Source organism: Thunnus maccoyii, chromosome 10 (genome assembly GCF_910596095.1).
Source record: "Thunnus maccoyii chromosome 10, fThuMac1.1, whole genome shotgun sequence".
Taxonomy (NCBI): Eukaryota; Metazoa; Chordata; class Actinopteri; order Scombriformes; family Scombridae; genus Thunnus; species Thunnus maccoyii.
In genome coordinates this window covers 18272014-18287866 of record NC_056542.1, presented here as the reverse complement: position 1 = coordinate 18287866, position 15853 = coordinate 18272014, and the positions used below count along the sequence as shown (strand labels likewise).

The 15853-nt window shown below is 41.3% G+C and overlaps 2 protein-coding genes across 3 annotated transcripts; both read left to right on the top strand.

Moving 5' to 3' along the window:
* Window positions 1-1096: 1096 nt before the first annotated feature.
* hoxa2b (homeobox A2b) lies at window positions 1097-3055 on the top strand. Its single transcript, XM_042424479.1, has 2 exons — window positions 1097-1730; window positions 2185-3055. Exons 1-2 carry the CDS (start codon window positions 1328-1330, stop codon window positions 2871-2873), a joined length of 1092 nt encoding a protein of 363 aa, XP_042280413.1. The 5' UTR covers window positions 1097-1327; the 3' UTR covers window positions 2874-3055.
* A 3000-nt stretch (window positions 3056-6055) lies between these two features.
* On the top strand, window positions 6056-15577 carry skap2 (src kinase associated phosphoprotein 2). 2 transcript variants are annotated; one of them, XM_042424221.1, is made up of 13 exons: window positions 6056-6267; window positions 6674-6779; window positions 6906-6931; window positions 7360-7458; window positions 8256-8336; window positions 8592-8675; window positions 8873-8997; window positions 9339-9402; window positions 9589-9711; window positions 9898-9972; window positions 11483-11595; window positions 15135-15237; window positions 15357-15577. In XM_042424221.1, the coding sequence occupies exons 1-12, from the start codon at window positions 6228-6230 to the stop codon at window positions 15225-15227; spliced, it is 1029 nt and encodes a 342-aa protein (XP_042280155.1). In that variant the 5' UTR covers window positions 6056-6227; the 3' UTR covers window positions 15228-15237; window positions 15357-15577. The 2 variants fall into 2 exon arrangements, with proteins under 2 accessions (XP_042280155.1, XP_042280154.1); XM_042424220.1 differs by having other exon boundaries at window positions 6067-6267; window positions 7357-7458.
* The last annotated feature ends 276 nt before the right edge of the window (window positions 15578-15853 follow it).

Genomic DNA, 15853 nt, shown 5'->3' with positions numbered 1-15853 from the left:
GTCCTCTTCCTGGCCATATATGATCTAAGGGAGTGTTAGATGGTTTAAATGTGTTCTTAGGGCAAGGAGCTGTCAGACCTTTTGGCGAGAAAGATTGATCACACACAGGCTACCAGGGCTCTTTGTTTAGAGCCTAAGCAATAAACAGCCGTCAGATCCCCACCTTTCCTCTGCATCACACTACAGTGGTAAATCATCTCTACTCTACGCTATGTTATAACCAATAATGCTGACGTGTATGGATGATGACTTAGGTCAATTATCCCTATAGGTGAAATAAAATAAATGAAATGGGATCTCGGATGGGGAGCTATAAACTGCAAAAGGATGACAAATGCCCGTTAAATAACTCAACAGATTTCGTCTATGGGCACAAAATGTTGTTTTGTTATGAATATATTTCCCATTATAACAGGTATAGATGTAATAAAGTTACCTATAAAAACATGTCCTATTGAGCAGCTTGGATACTGAATTGTGCCAAAAATCTGATGGACGCGAAATCACATTGAAATCTACAGTATTAAGAACGAATTTCTCTCTCCCTCTCTCTCCCTCTCCTGTCTCTCCTGTGTGGTGGTGGTGGTGTGTGTGTGTGTGTGTGTGTGTGTGTGTGTGTGTGTGTGTGTGTGTGTGTGTGTGTGTGTGTGTGTGTTGGGGGAGGGGTGGACATGTTGTTGGATGTCTGGTGCAGCTTTCCTCTCCAAGAGAACCTTCAAGAAAGTCTGAAGATTAACGCGTCGCCACTGATAACGACTGTGGGCGTCGTTGCATTAGGAAACACAAATGCGGCTGCTGGAATGATTTGTGTAGTGCAATGTTGTGAATAAATGCATATAACACACACACACACACACACACACACACACACACACACACACACACACACACACGCATGCACCACAAGCGCGCGTACCCGTATGGTTGCGTGGGCGCGCAAAGAAGGCACGGCTTTGGGGGGGGGGGGGGGGGGGGGGGAGGGGGGGCAGTGGTGAACAAACTGACCCAAAAAATGTGTAAATAAAGCAACCCCTACCCTCGGAATGAGGCGTTACCACTCCGACTTTCTCGATCAATCACAGGGGACAGTGGCTTCTTTTGATAAAAACCCCAAATTGTCATTGGGCAGATGCAATCATGTGACAAGCAGCACGGTCTAATTCCAACCATGTCCTCATGAAAGCAATAGTTTATGGCATAGAGGTCTCCATACGACTATATCCAGTTTAGTAGTTTATGAAAATAAACTGCTCATTATTTTTTTTAATTTCTGCCCCCCCTCTGAATCACCTTAAAATCATCGAGTTTTCAAGACAAGAAGGAGGAGATGAATTACGAATTTGGGCGAGAAAGTGGTTTTATCAACAGCCAGCCGTCGCTCGCTGAGTGCCTGACATCTCTCACTAACCCTGTCGGTGATGCATTTCAAAGTTCATCAATCAAGAGCTCGGCGCTTTCACACTCGACACTGATTCCTCCTCCTTTTGAGCAGACCATCCCCGGCCTGAACCCGGGCATCCACCCACGCCACAGCCGCTCAAAGCAGGCTCTGAAAGGCTGCAGCCCGCTGCAGGCTGCATCCCTGCCCCCGGAGTACCCGTGGATGAAGGAAAAGAAAAGCATCAAGAGAAATCAGACTGCTGCATCTGCTTCTTCCTCTTCTACTACTAATGCTGCTGCTGCTGCTGCGACAACGACTGACTCCTCACCACTCTACTTCTCCCCCCAAGGCAAGACATGATGATTAATAACCTCCATGTAAAGGCTCCTCATTGTCTGAGGATCCCCCCTCTGCAAAGAGCTGCATCCCGGGCCTTGTGCAACATGGGCGTCCCTTTAAGCCAGTATAGGATTTTGATTTAAGCATGCTTAATCTCATCAAGTAACGCACTGACTTGTGATGCAGTGTAAGAGTGTTAATGTTTGACAGTAATGGAGAGTGATAAGGGCCAACAGCTGGCATGTTCATTAATCTTCACCCTCCGTCCTGTCCTGTCCACGCAGACCCATCATATTCTGCCTGGGGCCCATAAATCTTCCCAGACCCGGTGCTTGCTTGCCACAAGTTTCACCCCATGGCGCATGTTTTGCCTACACACAACTGTGCAGCTGTTTTATTTTTGATCGCCACTATTTTTCTGTGATTTTAAAAAAAAATCTTTTGTTTATTTATTTATTTTTTAGGTTCACCAGAGATACCAGAGAGTGGTGCTGGCGGTGGAGGGGCATCCCGGAGGCTGAGGACTGCGTACACCAACACCCAACTGTTGGAGCTGGAGAAGGAGTTTCATTTTAACAAATACCTGTGCAGACCGAGGCGGGTGGAAATAGCTGCTTTGTTGGATTTAACGGAGAAACAGGTGAAAGTGTGGTTTCAGAACAGAAGGATGAAGCACAAGAGGCAGACCCACTGCAAGGAGAACCGGGACAGTGAGGGGAAGTACGCGTGTCTGGACGACGGGCCGGAGGACGAGTTTGAGCAGGCGGTGGACAGCAGCCTGTCCGGGACTCTCCTGGAGAGGGAGAGGTATTTCCACCAAAATACCTTGAATTCACAACAGTGTCAGAACGGGCACAATGGGGACAACCAAAGCCCGACTGTCACGCCTTTGAACAGCAATGAGAAAAATCTGAAACATTTTACAAACCCGGCACCCACTGTTCCTATCTGCGTGTCAACAATAGGCCCGGACAATGATAATTCCCCGGGCCTGGACGTCTCTTTGCAGGATTTCCAAGTTTTTTCCTCCTCTCCCTCTTTCTCACCAAGTTTGTCAGATTCAGCACAAAGTCCCCTGCCTCTGTCTTCTGAAACGTTTGACCTTTTCTCAGAAACACTCACAACAATCGACCTGCAAAACTTGAGCTACTGAAATATTTCAACATGTTTTATTTTAATTCAGACACTTGTGATCAGTCTTTGTACTCAGTTTTTAAAAAAATCTCACAAATAAGGTAAGTTAAAGAAAAAAAGCTACTATTTAGCCTACATGGACTGTGTAATCCATTAGGCTGCAGAGGACATTTTATTTTTATATGAATTTCGACTATTACTGAGCAGAATATTTTTCTTGAAATAAAACTTTACATTGATTGGAATCAGCTGCACTGTTGTCTTATTTCATAATAAGAAAGTTTGGAGAGCGTAGTGATTGCACTTTAAAACATAAAAATATGTTTTTAGAACTCTGACCATAAGAAAAATAATGAATTATGTATGAAGCTGAATAGTCCCAGTATTTAAAATTGGGAAATATAAGCTGTTCAATATAAAAGCCACAGGATAGCCTATTTAGAAAATGAAGGTTGACATGTTCTTATAGGATTAAGAAAGACATTAGCTACTGTTAATTATACCGAAAACTCCCCTGGAATAAAGCGCCAAATGGATGCATTGAACGCAAAGCAAATACACGAGATTTAAAGTGAAGATGTTGCTGACATAGACTATCACTTTCTTATCAGAACAGGAGGGATTCCGGATATTCATCACTTCTCAATGTTTAAACCCAAAAAAAGAAAATTCGCAGTGAGATTTGCCTGTAGGAGTCCAGGCCAAAAGCTATGACTTTTCTTGGCTCTCTAATTAAATTTTATTGCCTATAAAGCTCCCAGCACTGAGGGTGCTGGTTTATAGCCTGATCCGCAATGTAATACAATCTCTTTGAATTAAGACTCGCGCCTTATTGCGCCATTGTGGTTTTCCAAACTTTTTTTTATGATTTACAATTTATTTTAGAATTAGCTCAAAGGAGTCGACGTAAGATTTGTTTTTTTTCCAAATTGGCATAAATTATAATCTAATTGGTTTATTCTAATAATAAAAATACATTACTCAGATGTAGCCAAATATGGATTTTTTATTCATTCCCTTTTTATAGTAATTGGCAACTGTGTAAAATTATTTTAATTTGGACCTAAGTGAGTTTGCCCCTGCTCTCTATCTCATTTATTGCTAAAGGAATTTTCTCTCACGGACCAGTTGAAACTCGGCTGGATGCGTTTGCCACAATATATTTTTTTCCACAATACTGTTAGGGAAAGGGTTTGATGAATAGCTACAGCCATACATTATTCCACGACTTACAAGATTAACAGTCACACTGATCAATTATTCTGAACAAAGGTGAAAGGATTTATTTATAGGCTCTGCATCTCTGTGATCATCGTGCTGCTCTCAGGACTTAGTGGTTTTTATCAGACCCGCGTGGTAATAATAAAAAGTGAGGTGAGTTGGTGAACTGCCATTCCTGCTGAGATATGTCATAAAGTGATGGTTAATTGTGTGTAGTTTGAAAAGAAGAACGAAGTTTCCAGAAAGCTCTGGGAGGCATTTAGCTTTGGTTTGGTGCTGAGGCCACTGAGCTCAGCTAAATGTTAAAATCTCACAGTGTCAATATGTCCAATGTCTACAGGCCAGAACAACAACAAACACATGTTTATTATGTAAAAAAACAAAACAAACATTTGAGTTTCCATACACAAGTGCACTTTATTTCACTTTATGAGCACAAAATAAAGCTCCTCACCTCATTTCCTACTTTCACAGGCATCTCCAAAAACATCTCAACTCTGGTATTCATTTGATTATAAATGTTATGCATAATGTTTGGTTATTTAAATGACTTTGGTGAGTTTGAGCAGTTTGGACAACATGCGATGGTTGGATTACAAACCTGTAATGAGGGTGATAAAAGGGGAAGGGAGGAGTTTGTGAGATGACAAGAAAGTAGGTGAAGCTTTATTGGAAACTAGATACAACAGTGTGCCAGTAGATACCTCCCTTCATGCACACACACACACACACACACAGAGGGAGAGAGAGAGAGAGAGAGTGAGAGAGACGCACGGGTCGAAGGTCAAGCTGGCTCTCCTCTCCTCTCCAAACTGGGAGGAACTACTGCCAGGTCAGGAGGGGGTCAGGTTTTGAATGACCACAGAGGGTTTGCGGCTCAAGAATTTATTGGCTACTCAGATAACTCTGAACAGGATGTGACATCAGAATATGCAACCTGTGGAGAACATGATCTGAGGTTTGAGTTCGCATTAAGAAGAGAAGACTGAAATTGCATGTCACATGACAATGACCTCAAGATTTAGGTGGCTTGGAGCTTCTTTTCTCAGTATGATTAAAGATACAAAGCAAAGTTCAATGAAAAATGCTTCACTGCAGGTCATGTTGTATCAAATATCATTTTCTCTCTTCTTAGGTTAAATGAGAAAGACCAGAATAGCTATTGTATGGATGTTACTTTCTTTACAAAGCTGCTGGACTCAAACTGAAGTGAATAAAGCCTTTCTGGAGAGAGTTTGTGTGCCTGGCAGCACACAGTTTACCACCTGCAGCTGAAGCTGAAGCTCTTTGCAGCACCTCTACAGCTGCACTGACACCTCTGTCTCATTTCTTCACAACAACAGGCTTTACAGTTCAAAGGCATAGTCTTTTAACCTGGATTGGGTGATACTGCTTGTCAAAAGATGAGTAATGAATGACTGACACCTTTATAAACAATATGACCACAAGCTGCTGTAGTGACTTGAAGTCAGGTTTTTTTTTCTTTATCCCCTCACTCTTGCATGTTGGTGTGTTAGTGTGTGGATAAATGTGTTTTCTATTGGCACAGTCTCACAAATGAGATACACATGATGCTGGAAATAAATTAAACGTGACTTGAAGATAAACCAGTTCAGCAGAAGCAGCCTACACACATGCACACAGGCTCCAGAAACCTACATAACAGTTTTATACAATTGCCCTCTTGAGCTATTAATAATCTCTATATTGATTTACAATCTTGACATATTCATAAAGTGGAAGTGCTTGCAGCATTGTTAAAAAAAAGACAATGTGTCCAAGAAGTCACTCACAGCTTGTAAACTTATACGTGCCAGAGAAATATTACCTGGAATCAATCAAAAAAATATGATGATGGCATTATGCTGTGACTTTATTAGTCTGTAACGAGCCGTTGCTCCATTAAAGCATCAACCAGTCAGTCAAAAAATATCGCTGATAGACCAATAAACGTCGGTGTGGATGTTGAACAACAAGCCGATTTGAATGTTTGTGCAGCGGAACTGTGTGGTCAGTAATAAATAACTTCCGTGTGTGTGAGTGTGTGAGTGTGTGTGTGAGAAAGAGAGAGAGTGAGCCCACTGCTGCTTCCGTGTCATGAGAAGTTTCCCCAGCCGGACGGTCCATCGCTGTCACAAAACACAAGCGTACAATGCGCGCCATTCCTGAGGAGATAACGACGCTCATTTCAGGTAAAATATACATGCATTGTTTATATGTCCGCGTGGGCTTCTTTCCCGTGGTCCTTTACGGCTTGTATGACAAAGTCCAGTTTTTAAAAGACCGCTTTGAGAAAGAGGAAGCGCAGACTCAATATGGATGACAGAGCTTTGCTTTTGTTAGATGCACCTTAACTCCGTCTTATCTCACCTGTACACACCCTGGTGCTGGTATTCCATACAAAAAAGCTGCTTAGAAAGCTAATCAAACAATGCGCAGTTTTAACGTAAAAAGTGTAATTTTGTGCGTGTTGTTGTACTTTGAAATGCAAGTTGATCTCCAGAAGCAGTTCTGGGCCGAATGACTGCCAAACAACACACCCAAAACTACTGTGATATCAGGTTATATGAGTGTTTTACCTGCTGTTTTTTTGTTTAGATCTAGAAACTTTCCTCAACGATGGCTTGAAAGGGGAAAATTTGAGCAAGAAGGCAAAAGAGAGGAGGGAAGCCTTCATCAAACGGATTAAAGAGGTCAAGTTGGGGTATGTCAGCATGTACTGTAGGCCTACGTTATGCAGAACAGTGTTACAGAAATGTCTCTTAATGTTGTTTGCTGTTGGTGCAGAAATGTGAACGTTGTTAACATCCATTTACTCTCTCCACAACAGTTTCCCGCACGATTTCAAGGACAAAAGTGAGTTAGTCCTACTTGTTGTTTAATAATACTGAGTTTAAATGGGTTACAACAGTGGTTCCCAACCTAGGGGTCGGGACTCACACAAGGGGTCCCTAGAAGAATCTATGTGGTCAAAAGATGATTATCAGTTAAAAAAAAAATTCTGCTACACAAAGTTTTAAAGCGTTCAGATTTTTCTCATAATGTTGCTTGTTTTTCTAATCTTTGCTCTTTGTTGTGAAATACTGTATAATTTTAACTCTTCGGCCTTTCAAAATGTGTCCAAAAAGTACAAGAAAGCGAAATCACTTCAAATGGCATGACTTAGACATGCGTTCTGTAATCACAAGAACTTTATCACAAGCGCAGCGAGTTGGGAACCACTGTATTACACAATAACATGTAGGTCACCATTACTACACAGCACCGTCTGTTTACTCCAGTAGGTGGAGATGACTCAGATGATGAGGAAGAGGTTGACAGCAACAATGACAGTGGGTCGCTGCTTTCGGAGCGCACAGACAAGGATGAAGAGGCTTTTGAAGGTAAGCCACAAGCACTTAGTTTTGATGTCCAAATTGACTTACTAACAAGCTAACAAGCTGTGGATGTGAAGTATTGAAAATTGCCTCTTGGCATGAAAATACACAAATCTTGGAGTCTGCTCTGTGGAGAAAGTGACTTTGAGTGGCACAATGAGGGAGACATTCCAACTGTAACTTGGCAACATACTTGGGAAGCAATTTGGGGGCATAACTGCTACTCCCACCACCTCTTTCACCCCACCCGTTTGACAGCAAGAGCATGTTTTATTGCTCTCAGCCACAGTCTGGGGACTGAAAATTACTGCCATGGCTTTAGATTTGAGAAAACACATCCCCCAATATACAGTAGCTTTAACCCTGATGCTCCTCCATGGCAACGTATGCGAGATTTTGTATTTACTTTTTTAAAATAGAGTATCAGGGAAATCCTTGTGAAATGGTGATTAGGGGTCTGGGGTTTATGGGCTGAAAGCAGCTGCCAGTTTTATGGCGGCTCTTTCACACAAAGCAACTTTGACACAGTAGTTGAACATTTGCATTGAAGTTGCACAGTGCGAGGGGGAATCTCCCCTATTGGGAGGCAAAACAGTGCTCAGTTCATGGCTTTTACTATTTATTTTAACATCCATCAACCCCATAGTCAGAAAGCCATCTGCTTATGTTTAACAATTTAAAAACAAATATAACTTTGATATATTAAAAACACTTTTAAAGGACTCAACTGTAGTTTGAATGAAGATGGGTTCATATAGATTACTAGAGCTCACTCTGTTGGATTCCCTTAACTCTTTTTCCAGGTGCCCAGCAGTCTCCACCTGTGGCAGCTCAGGACCTGACATCCGTCTTTAAGGCAGGATACTTGGAGAAACGCAGAAAGGGTGCGTGCTCTGCTAGTAAAATACACAACAGAACTACTTCCCAAAAAATGAATGGATGCAAATTTTTCACTTTCAAAGGCTATTTGTGCATCACATGATACAAAACAACCCTCATTATAACCCAAACATTTTACTATGTACATTAAAGCACATAAAGCCCTGAAAAAGGCTGTAGCCCACACAAGACATGTGATACACATTTTAATGTCTTTCCATAAATCATTGCTAAGATTCCTGTTGGTTTTCCCTCCACAGATCACAGCTTTTTTGGCACAGAGTGGCAGAAGAGATGGTGCGCTCTGAGCCATCATATCTTCTACTATTACGGCAGTGAGAGAGGTACTCTTATAATTCCCCTCTTCTTTTTTTTTTGTCCCATGTTTGCAGCCTGAATGAATTACATGCTGCGAGAGGAAAACTTTACATGGGATTTTGCTTTTTGCTCCTCAGGATTTTGACAGTGACGCTGCTGCTGCTGCTGCTGTAGTTGTTGTGTCTGAACCACTAATGATGGTGTTTTCATTTCCTGTAAACAGACAAGCAGCAGAAGGGCGAGTTCAGTGTCGCTGGGTACAATGTCAAAATGAACAACACCTTACGGAAAGACTCGAAGAAGGACTGCTGCTTTGAAATTTCGGCTCCAGACAAGCGAGTGTATCAGGTATGCTCGACTCTGCGATGGTTCAAGAGTCATCGCTGTTCTAAATGTACCTCCAAAATTGAAAAACAAATGTGGACTTGAGACATGCACTTCATTAAATCTTTATTTTTAAAACCCATTCATTCATTTGACACTGCTGCCTTTACACTACTGCCTTTGCAATGGCTCAACCTGACACGCATATTTAAGGAGTCTAAATGAGTGTTTCTAACATCCAGACTCCTCCATGCGGAACATTTTGCTATGCATAAATGCAGTATTATTTGTTTATGTTAATTAATATATGAATAACTGCATGTTGCACTGACTGCAGTTTTCATTTCTCTCCTCTTTCATCACAGTTTTGTGCGTCATCAGTGAGAGAGGCGGAGGAATGGGTGAAAGAGATAGACTTTGTTTTGAGAGGTTTGGACTGTTTCAATCATAAGAACACATTATTATGCTCTATAGTGTCAGTCACACCCGCATTTGTTTCTTGATGAACGAAAATCTGAATAAAAACGAGATTGTCTAAATATCATCACTGAATACTCTGCGTGTGGCTGCACAAATCAACATTTATTGTGTGTTAACATGTTTCTCTGTTTGTAGATATGACAGGCAACATCCCAGAAGAAGAAGAGGAGGACCAGGAAATGTATGATGATGTTGGACCGATGGCTGACACAGCTGAGCCTGAGGCGATCGACGAAGACATCTATGAAGAGCTCCCAGGTCTGATCCAAACACATTTTATTACTTTGACAATCTCTACTGTCACAAATTGCATGTATCTCTTTGTTTCGTTAATTCAAAGAGTTTGTTTTCAGTCATTGCATTTCTCGCTGTCCACTTACTGGACAGAAGAACCATAATCTTTAATTCATACACTCATCTGTCAATATTGTCTTGTTTCTGCAGAGGACGACATGCCCACTCCAGTGAAGCCTCCTCCGAAGGTGGAGCCAATGAGCAAACCTGCTCCTCCTGTTGCAGGTACAGAGCCCTGAAGTTTACTGTAGATCTATATATCAAGCCTGTATTGATGTGAGCAGTATATTTAGTTTGTGTGTACTAACTTAACACAGATACAGAGGACAGGGTGCTGTAATCAACAAATGGCTCTTCTGTCACATGTTTTTATGGTTGCGTTTGAGCAGACTCAACCATATAAGCCACAGGGAAGAAGAAGTGATATTTACAGAGGAAGTTTCTGTGAGCATGCACAACTGAAAGTTAACACAATGCTGGAAATACTTCAGCTGGTTAGCCAACTTCCTTTTTACAATATGTGACGTGTTGTGGCTCTTGCTGTGGTGCAAAAATACTATGCTAGAAATGATTTATCTCTCTAGTGTATCTGTCTGAAAATACCTGAAACATTAACAAGCCATTCCATTGAGGGTGGAACAAAACAACAAGCTTCATGAGCTTGTGTGCGCCAACTTCAGATCAATAACTTGGCTGAGGGGTGGAAACATTAGTGCAAAGGCACTCAAACTGTGACTTTAACATGGCACTGCAAATTAAACTTAACAAAGAAATAGTAAAATGTTTTTTAAAAATAGTTATTTCATTGTTTTCTGTTGTGTTCCTGGAGCTGCTTCACCTCCATCTACACAATTTGTTTTATTATTTTCCAGCTAGCTCGTCCATCTCCTTTGCACACTGCATTGTAGAGGAAGAGTGACCATCTGAAACTAAAAAAATACACACACACTCACAAAAGTTGTGATTTTTAGTGTCTTTTGAGTATACTTCATTTTGTCACTTTTTCCAGTGTGAACATACTACATACTGAAAACCTGCTCTGAATTATGATGTAGTATTGACTTGTTGGATGTGGAGTTAGTTATTGTGTTGCCTCTTCTGCCTCTGCACATGGTGCTGCCTATTCTGCTTTAGGCTCTCCACTGCCTCCTGTTGGTTCTGCTGCATACTAACAATCACTGCAGTGTACCCAAGACTTTAAGATCTCCTCCAGACATGTTTTAAGACGTGTAAAAATACTCTGCTTGGACTAATAATCTGTGTCTGATATGGTTTTTCAACAAAAAAGTCCAGTTAACAATTCTTAAAATTGCATCTTCTCCTTTTACTTTTTTGAAAAATCCAGAATCCATGAATATGCAAATATTTTTATTTTCATAAGTTTAACTACAAGACACAAGATGTTCACTGAAAAGTCCATTCTCAGTGTATGTGCACTGGAGGCTTCAAGTTTCCACTTCACACTTGTGTATATTGTGTACTGGACCAGGATTAAACTCAGATTTAAGGTGAGCACAGAGAAACTCTCTTTTTCAGCAGATGGATGTGAAAACAGTGTTCTAGTGTCAGACTCTGGACATACATCGTTGTGCAGGGTGAAGCAACATTCAAGTAAAGTGACATTAAGCAAAACACATTTTTGAGTGGAGGGGAACTTTAAAGCAGTTACTGCCAGTAGAAAATAGAGCACCTAATCTGTCATCACATACAGTATGTTCCCCTTTTTTCCATCCAGTTGACAAGAGCACAGACTACCAGAACTTCTACCAGGGCTTATGGGACTGTTCAGGAGACCACCCGGACGAACTGTCTTTCAAACGTGGAGACGCCATCTACATCCTGAGCAAGGTATGGTTGGGGAAACCCTCCTGGTCAGATGTAAAATATTGATTTGTCCCAAGCGGAGTGTTTTCATGATGCATGTTAAAGCCAGATTTAGCACAAACTCAGCTGCAGTGCAAGAATTTGATAGAGGTTCTGCTGGTCCTAGACCACCTAAAGTGAGTTAGGCCCTTAGAGGAACTGGCTGTTCACATCCTTTACTGGCAGCGCCTGGCCCACCGCCTGGAGGTGGACGGCTGATGGTAAGAGGCCGACTGGGCTCGATAGCTCTGGCACTGTGATGGGGATTAGTTGTGTCACAACGGAAACTGTTTTAGTGCTGTTGGCGGAGGCTGGACTTAGCTGGCGCACAGCACCATTCCATCACTTCCATCTGGACTGTTTCAGCACGCTGCCGCTGCTGCCATGCCAGGCAGCAAGCAGCCCTCAGCCCACACACCTCTCAGACGTCTCTCTCACCTCGCCAAATAGGAATGTGTGTTCTCAGGAAACCCAAAGCTCAGTCTGCCACTCTATTCAGAGCAGGTGAGGACGTGTAGTGGACGCACAATTTCCGAGGCTTGTCGGCTAGGCGTGGGTGCCAGGTGTGGAGAACTGAGAGGCCGTTCTTTACCTTAATTATGTAACCACACAGGAGCCCTTTTGTGCTCAACTGGATCATATGAACACAGAATTGGATTTTGTTGTGATACGTTTAACAAGCTTGTTTTTGAACATCGCACAGCAAATAAGTCAAGGAATTTAATACTTTTACAGATGCGTGTCGACCCTGTGGTTTCTGTTTAAAAAAACTTGTGAAATGTGCACCATCTAGGTTGGCTATATTTCCTTTAGTTTCTATGGAGCATGCAGTCAATTGAGGCATACTGTTGTCAACTGGCCAGGTCCTTTTTTAAATTCAAGCCTGCCATCTAGTGGTGCCCAAAAGCCATGAAGATTTAAAAACATACTCTGACAGTCAGATGCTGTATGTGCAGTCCATTATCCAAAATTACACAAAGAAAATGTTTCAAATAAAAATATTCCATTTATTAATTAAGATACACCGAGAAACATTTGGTTCTCATTTATTATTATTAATTATCATGACACTTTATGATTATATATATTGATATATTATATGCAACTAATGATTATTTTTGTTAAATGATTAATTAAAGTGGATTATTTTTCCAACTGATTGATTAATTGTTTTGCCTTTTAAAATGTGAAAAATGGCCAAATTTCCCAGTGTGTCCAAAATACAAAGATATTCAGTTTACAATGATATAAAACAGAGAAAAGCAGCAAATCCTTAAATTTTCAGAGCTGGAACCTGTAAATGTTTGGCATTTTTGTTAGATAAATGACTTGAATGAAGACTCATCAAAATTGTCAATTTTCTGTTAATTAACCAACTGATTAAATGAATCAGCACTAGTGTTAAGAACCAAATGCACAAAGCAGACAGACCTATCAATGCTCATTGGCCAAATGCCTGTTTATTACTCTCTCTTCGTGCGTGGAAAAGGACCAAGAATCAAGTTGCCCTTTCACTCAGACTAGGAGTGCCATTAGCTGAAACCTTGGTGTTGGGGGTTGTGGCCTGCTGCGAGGGCAATGACCATAAAACCTGTCTGGACTGCAGCAGCCAGCTGCAGCTTAAGGGACAGCCGACTCCTTCCTCCCCCATTCTCCTTTCTCCATCTTCCTTGCATCCCTCCCCCATTCCACAGCCCAGAAATAGCTGTAGTGTTACAGCTGCAAGACCCCCCAGTCAGGCCTGGGTGTAGATTATAGGGGCCTGAGTGAGGGCGAGGGAGTGTGTTGTCCCCCCCCCCCTCCCCACAGTAACAGCACATAAAACTAATCGAGAAATGTATCATCTCACTTAACTTAAGTGGCTTGATGGGTTGATAAAGTGTAAACACTGTCTAAACATAATGCCGCTGCTGTCACTGTCGTTATTGAGCCCGCAGATCTTTTCACCTTATCACTTGTGTTGCGATTTGTGCTCGTAAACTGATGTATCAGCTGTGGAGCGTTTCAGTTTGTAGAACTACATGTAGTAAAATTACGGGGCAGTGGTATTAGCCAGCTTAGACTATTGTGCGTTAATGTGTGTGTGGTCACAGTGTGTGGCGTCATTAGTCTTCTGCAGGTCCGTATGCGTGTTCTCATGTTGTGTCCCGCACTCACTCAAGCTTGACTTATTTGTCAGCCAGAACTGCACAATGAGGTGTTGCTGTTTTCAAAGACTAGCTGCAGGAAGTCATAATGTGTGCACACACTCGGTCTCGCACCCTCTTACACACACCTCATGTCAGTCTGCTACATTATCCCCCAGGGGCTTGTGACGAAATGTCATTTTCATTATGTGATACATTAATGAAATGGATATGACATTTTCTGTTTGTTTCTTGCAGTGATGTGCATATAAAGTTTAATTTGCTGGTAATAACTCAGCCACACTAATTACTTTTTACTGTATTCATAACGTCGTCTGACTATAGAGTTGTGATGGGGAAAATAGGCCAAGTTAACTTTTCTTTGACCATTTTTGCCTGACATGATAAATGACCCATCAGCAGATGACTGTCAATGTTAGCTATTACTATTGTTATTGTGATCTTCCTGTTTCTAGTACTACCATGTGATCACATCCATTACTCTCTCCTGGGAATAACTGGACACAGATGTGGTCTCTCCTTGTCCCTGATTTTTGGTTTGAAACATTGTGCAGGTTCCGCTTGCTTCAGCCTTGGCAAAGCGTACTCTCCAGTGTTGATTCATGTCCCGGGAAGACTTTGATGTGAGGTCGGGCTCTTGGTCAAAGAGAGAGAGAGGGGTATTCTCCTCTTGTCTCAGATCTCTCCTCGCAGTGTCCTCCTCACATCTCAGCATGCTGACAGCCATTTGGAGCTATTACTTGTCACGCTGTGACAGATTTATATGTGATGTGCTCTGCACACACTGAGGGTTTTGTGTGGACTGGAGGAAAGTGTGTGCAGTCTCAAAACCGACAAACAGGACAGAGAACAGAAAATGTAAAGTTGTTGATGGGACGTAGGCGTTGTTTTGGAGTGAAAGGAAAACAGTGGAGTTTTTTGTGAATAGATAACAGATAATGGTGGCAAGAAACATGTCATTTGTTCTGGTGGGGTTTCTTAGATGTCCTGTCCAAGGATTTAATTTTTAAAATGACAAAACTGCCCATCACAATTTACCAAAGCCAAAGGTGATGTCATCAAATTACCTGTTTTGTCAGAAAACACTCAAAAAATTCCAGAAAACATTCAGTTTGTGCATGAAACATGAAAAATAATGAAAAATGCCCAACAAAATTCCCCAAAATTTAAGGTGACATCTTTATATTGCTTCTTTTGTCTGACCAAAAGTTCAAAATCTAAATAGATACAATGATATAAAACAGGGAAGGAAAAATACTTTAACAACAATAAAATAGTTGATTGTTTTTCTGTCAGTTGTGTCTTTTGTGTTTTGTTTTTTTTTGTTTTTGAACCCACTCTCATCTCTCTTCATGGTTTTGCTTCTCTTGTTTCCAGGAGTACCAGAACTTTGGCTGGTGGATCGGAGAGAGGGATGGAAATATAGGAATCGTCCCCAAAGACTACCTGATGGAGCTGTATGCTTTATAAATGCACCCACGTAAGTAGCTGTTTTATTTTGTTACACTTGGTTGCTGAGTTCAAAACTACCATGTCAAAATACACACCTGGAATAAATCCACTATATTTTAACTCTTATTTTTTTGTTTCATTTTTCAGGAACATTTCCTCCCATATCCACTGTCTGAGACTGATGGATACAAATATTTTCATATGACTAAAAACATGTTTAAGAGGATTTTTTTTAATATATCCACACTTTGCACTGCTTCTTTGTATTTATTTTCTATGCAAATTACATTTTTTTCCCACCATTTCATGTTCTGGTTTTGGGAAATTTGGTATTTGCAACTGGCGTTATGAATAAAAATTCAAACAAATCTGTTGTACCAGAGCATTTTTTATTATATAACCTGCTAATTAAGCCACAAGGTGGCAATAGAGTCTCTTTAAAGGTCATAGATCTTTGCTACGGAGATGCTCAAGGCAGAAATACCAAGTGCCAGTTTTTTTTTCGCCTTGGGGAACAATCTTGAAATGATGTTGATGACTAAATTAACATTACATGCCTCCTGTAATGTGCTGTGTAGCTCAAATCAGGCGATTGTCAATATTAAAAACAGCCAACACAGTAATTACGTGTGCACAGCCTCCTG

Excerpts from the sequence above, each read along its gene's own strand:
- skap2 (XM_042424220.1), top strand. The coding sequence starts at position 6,228 with ATGCGCGCCATTCCTGAGGAGATAACGACGCTCATTTCAG. Across the intron at positions 7,459-8,255 it reads GGATGAAGAGGCTTTTGAAG|GTGCCCAGCAGTCTCCACCT; the intron begins GTAAGCCACAAG and ends CTCTTTTTCCAG. Across the intron at positions 11,596-15,134 it reads CCATCTACATCCTGAGCAAG|GAGTACCAGAACTTTGGCTG; the intron begins GTATGGTTGGGG and ends TCTTGTTTCCAG.
- hoxa2b (XM_042424479.1), top strand. The coding sequence starts at position 1,328 with ATGAATTACGAATTTGGGCGAGAAAGTGGTTTTATCAACAGCCAGCCG. Across the intron at positions 1,731-2,184 it reads ACTCTACTTCTCCCCCCAAG|GTTCACCAGAGATACCAGAG; the intron begins GCAAGACATGAT and ends TTTATTTTTTAG.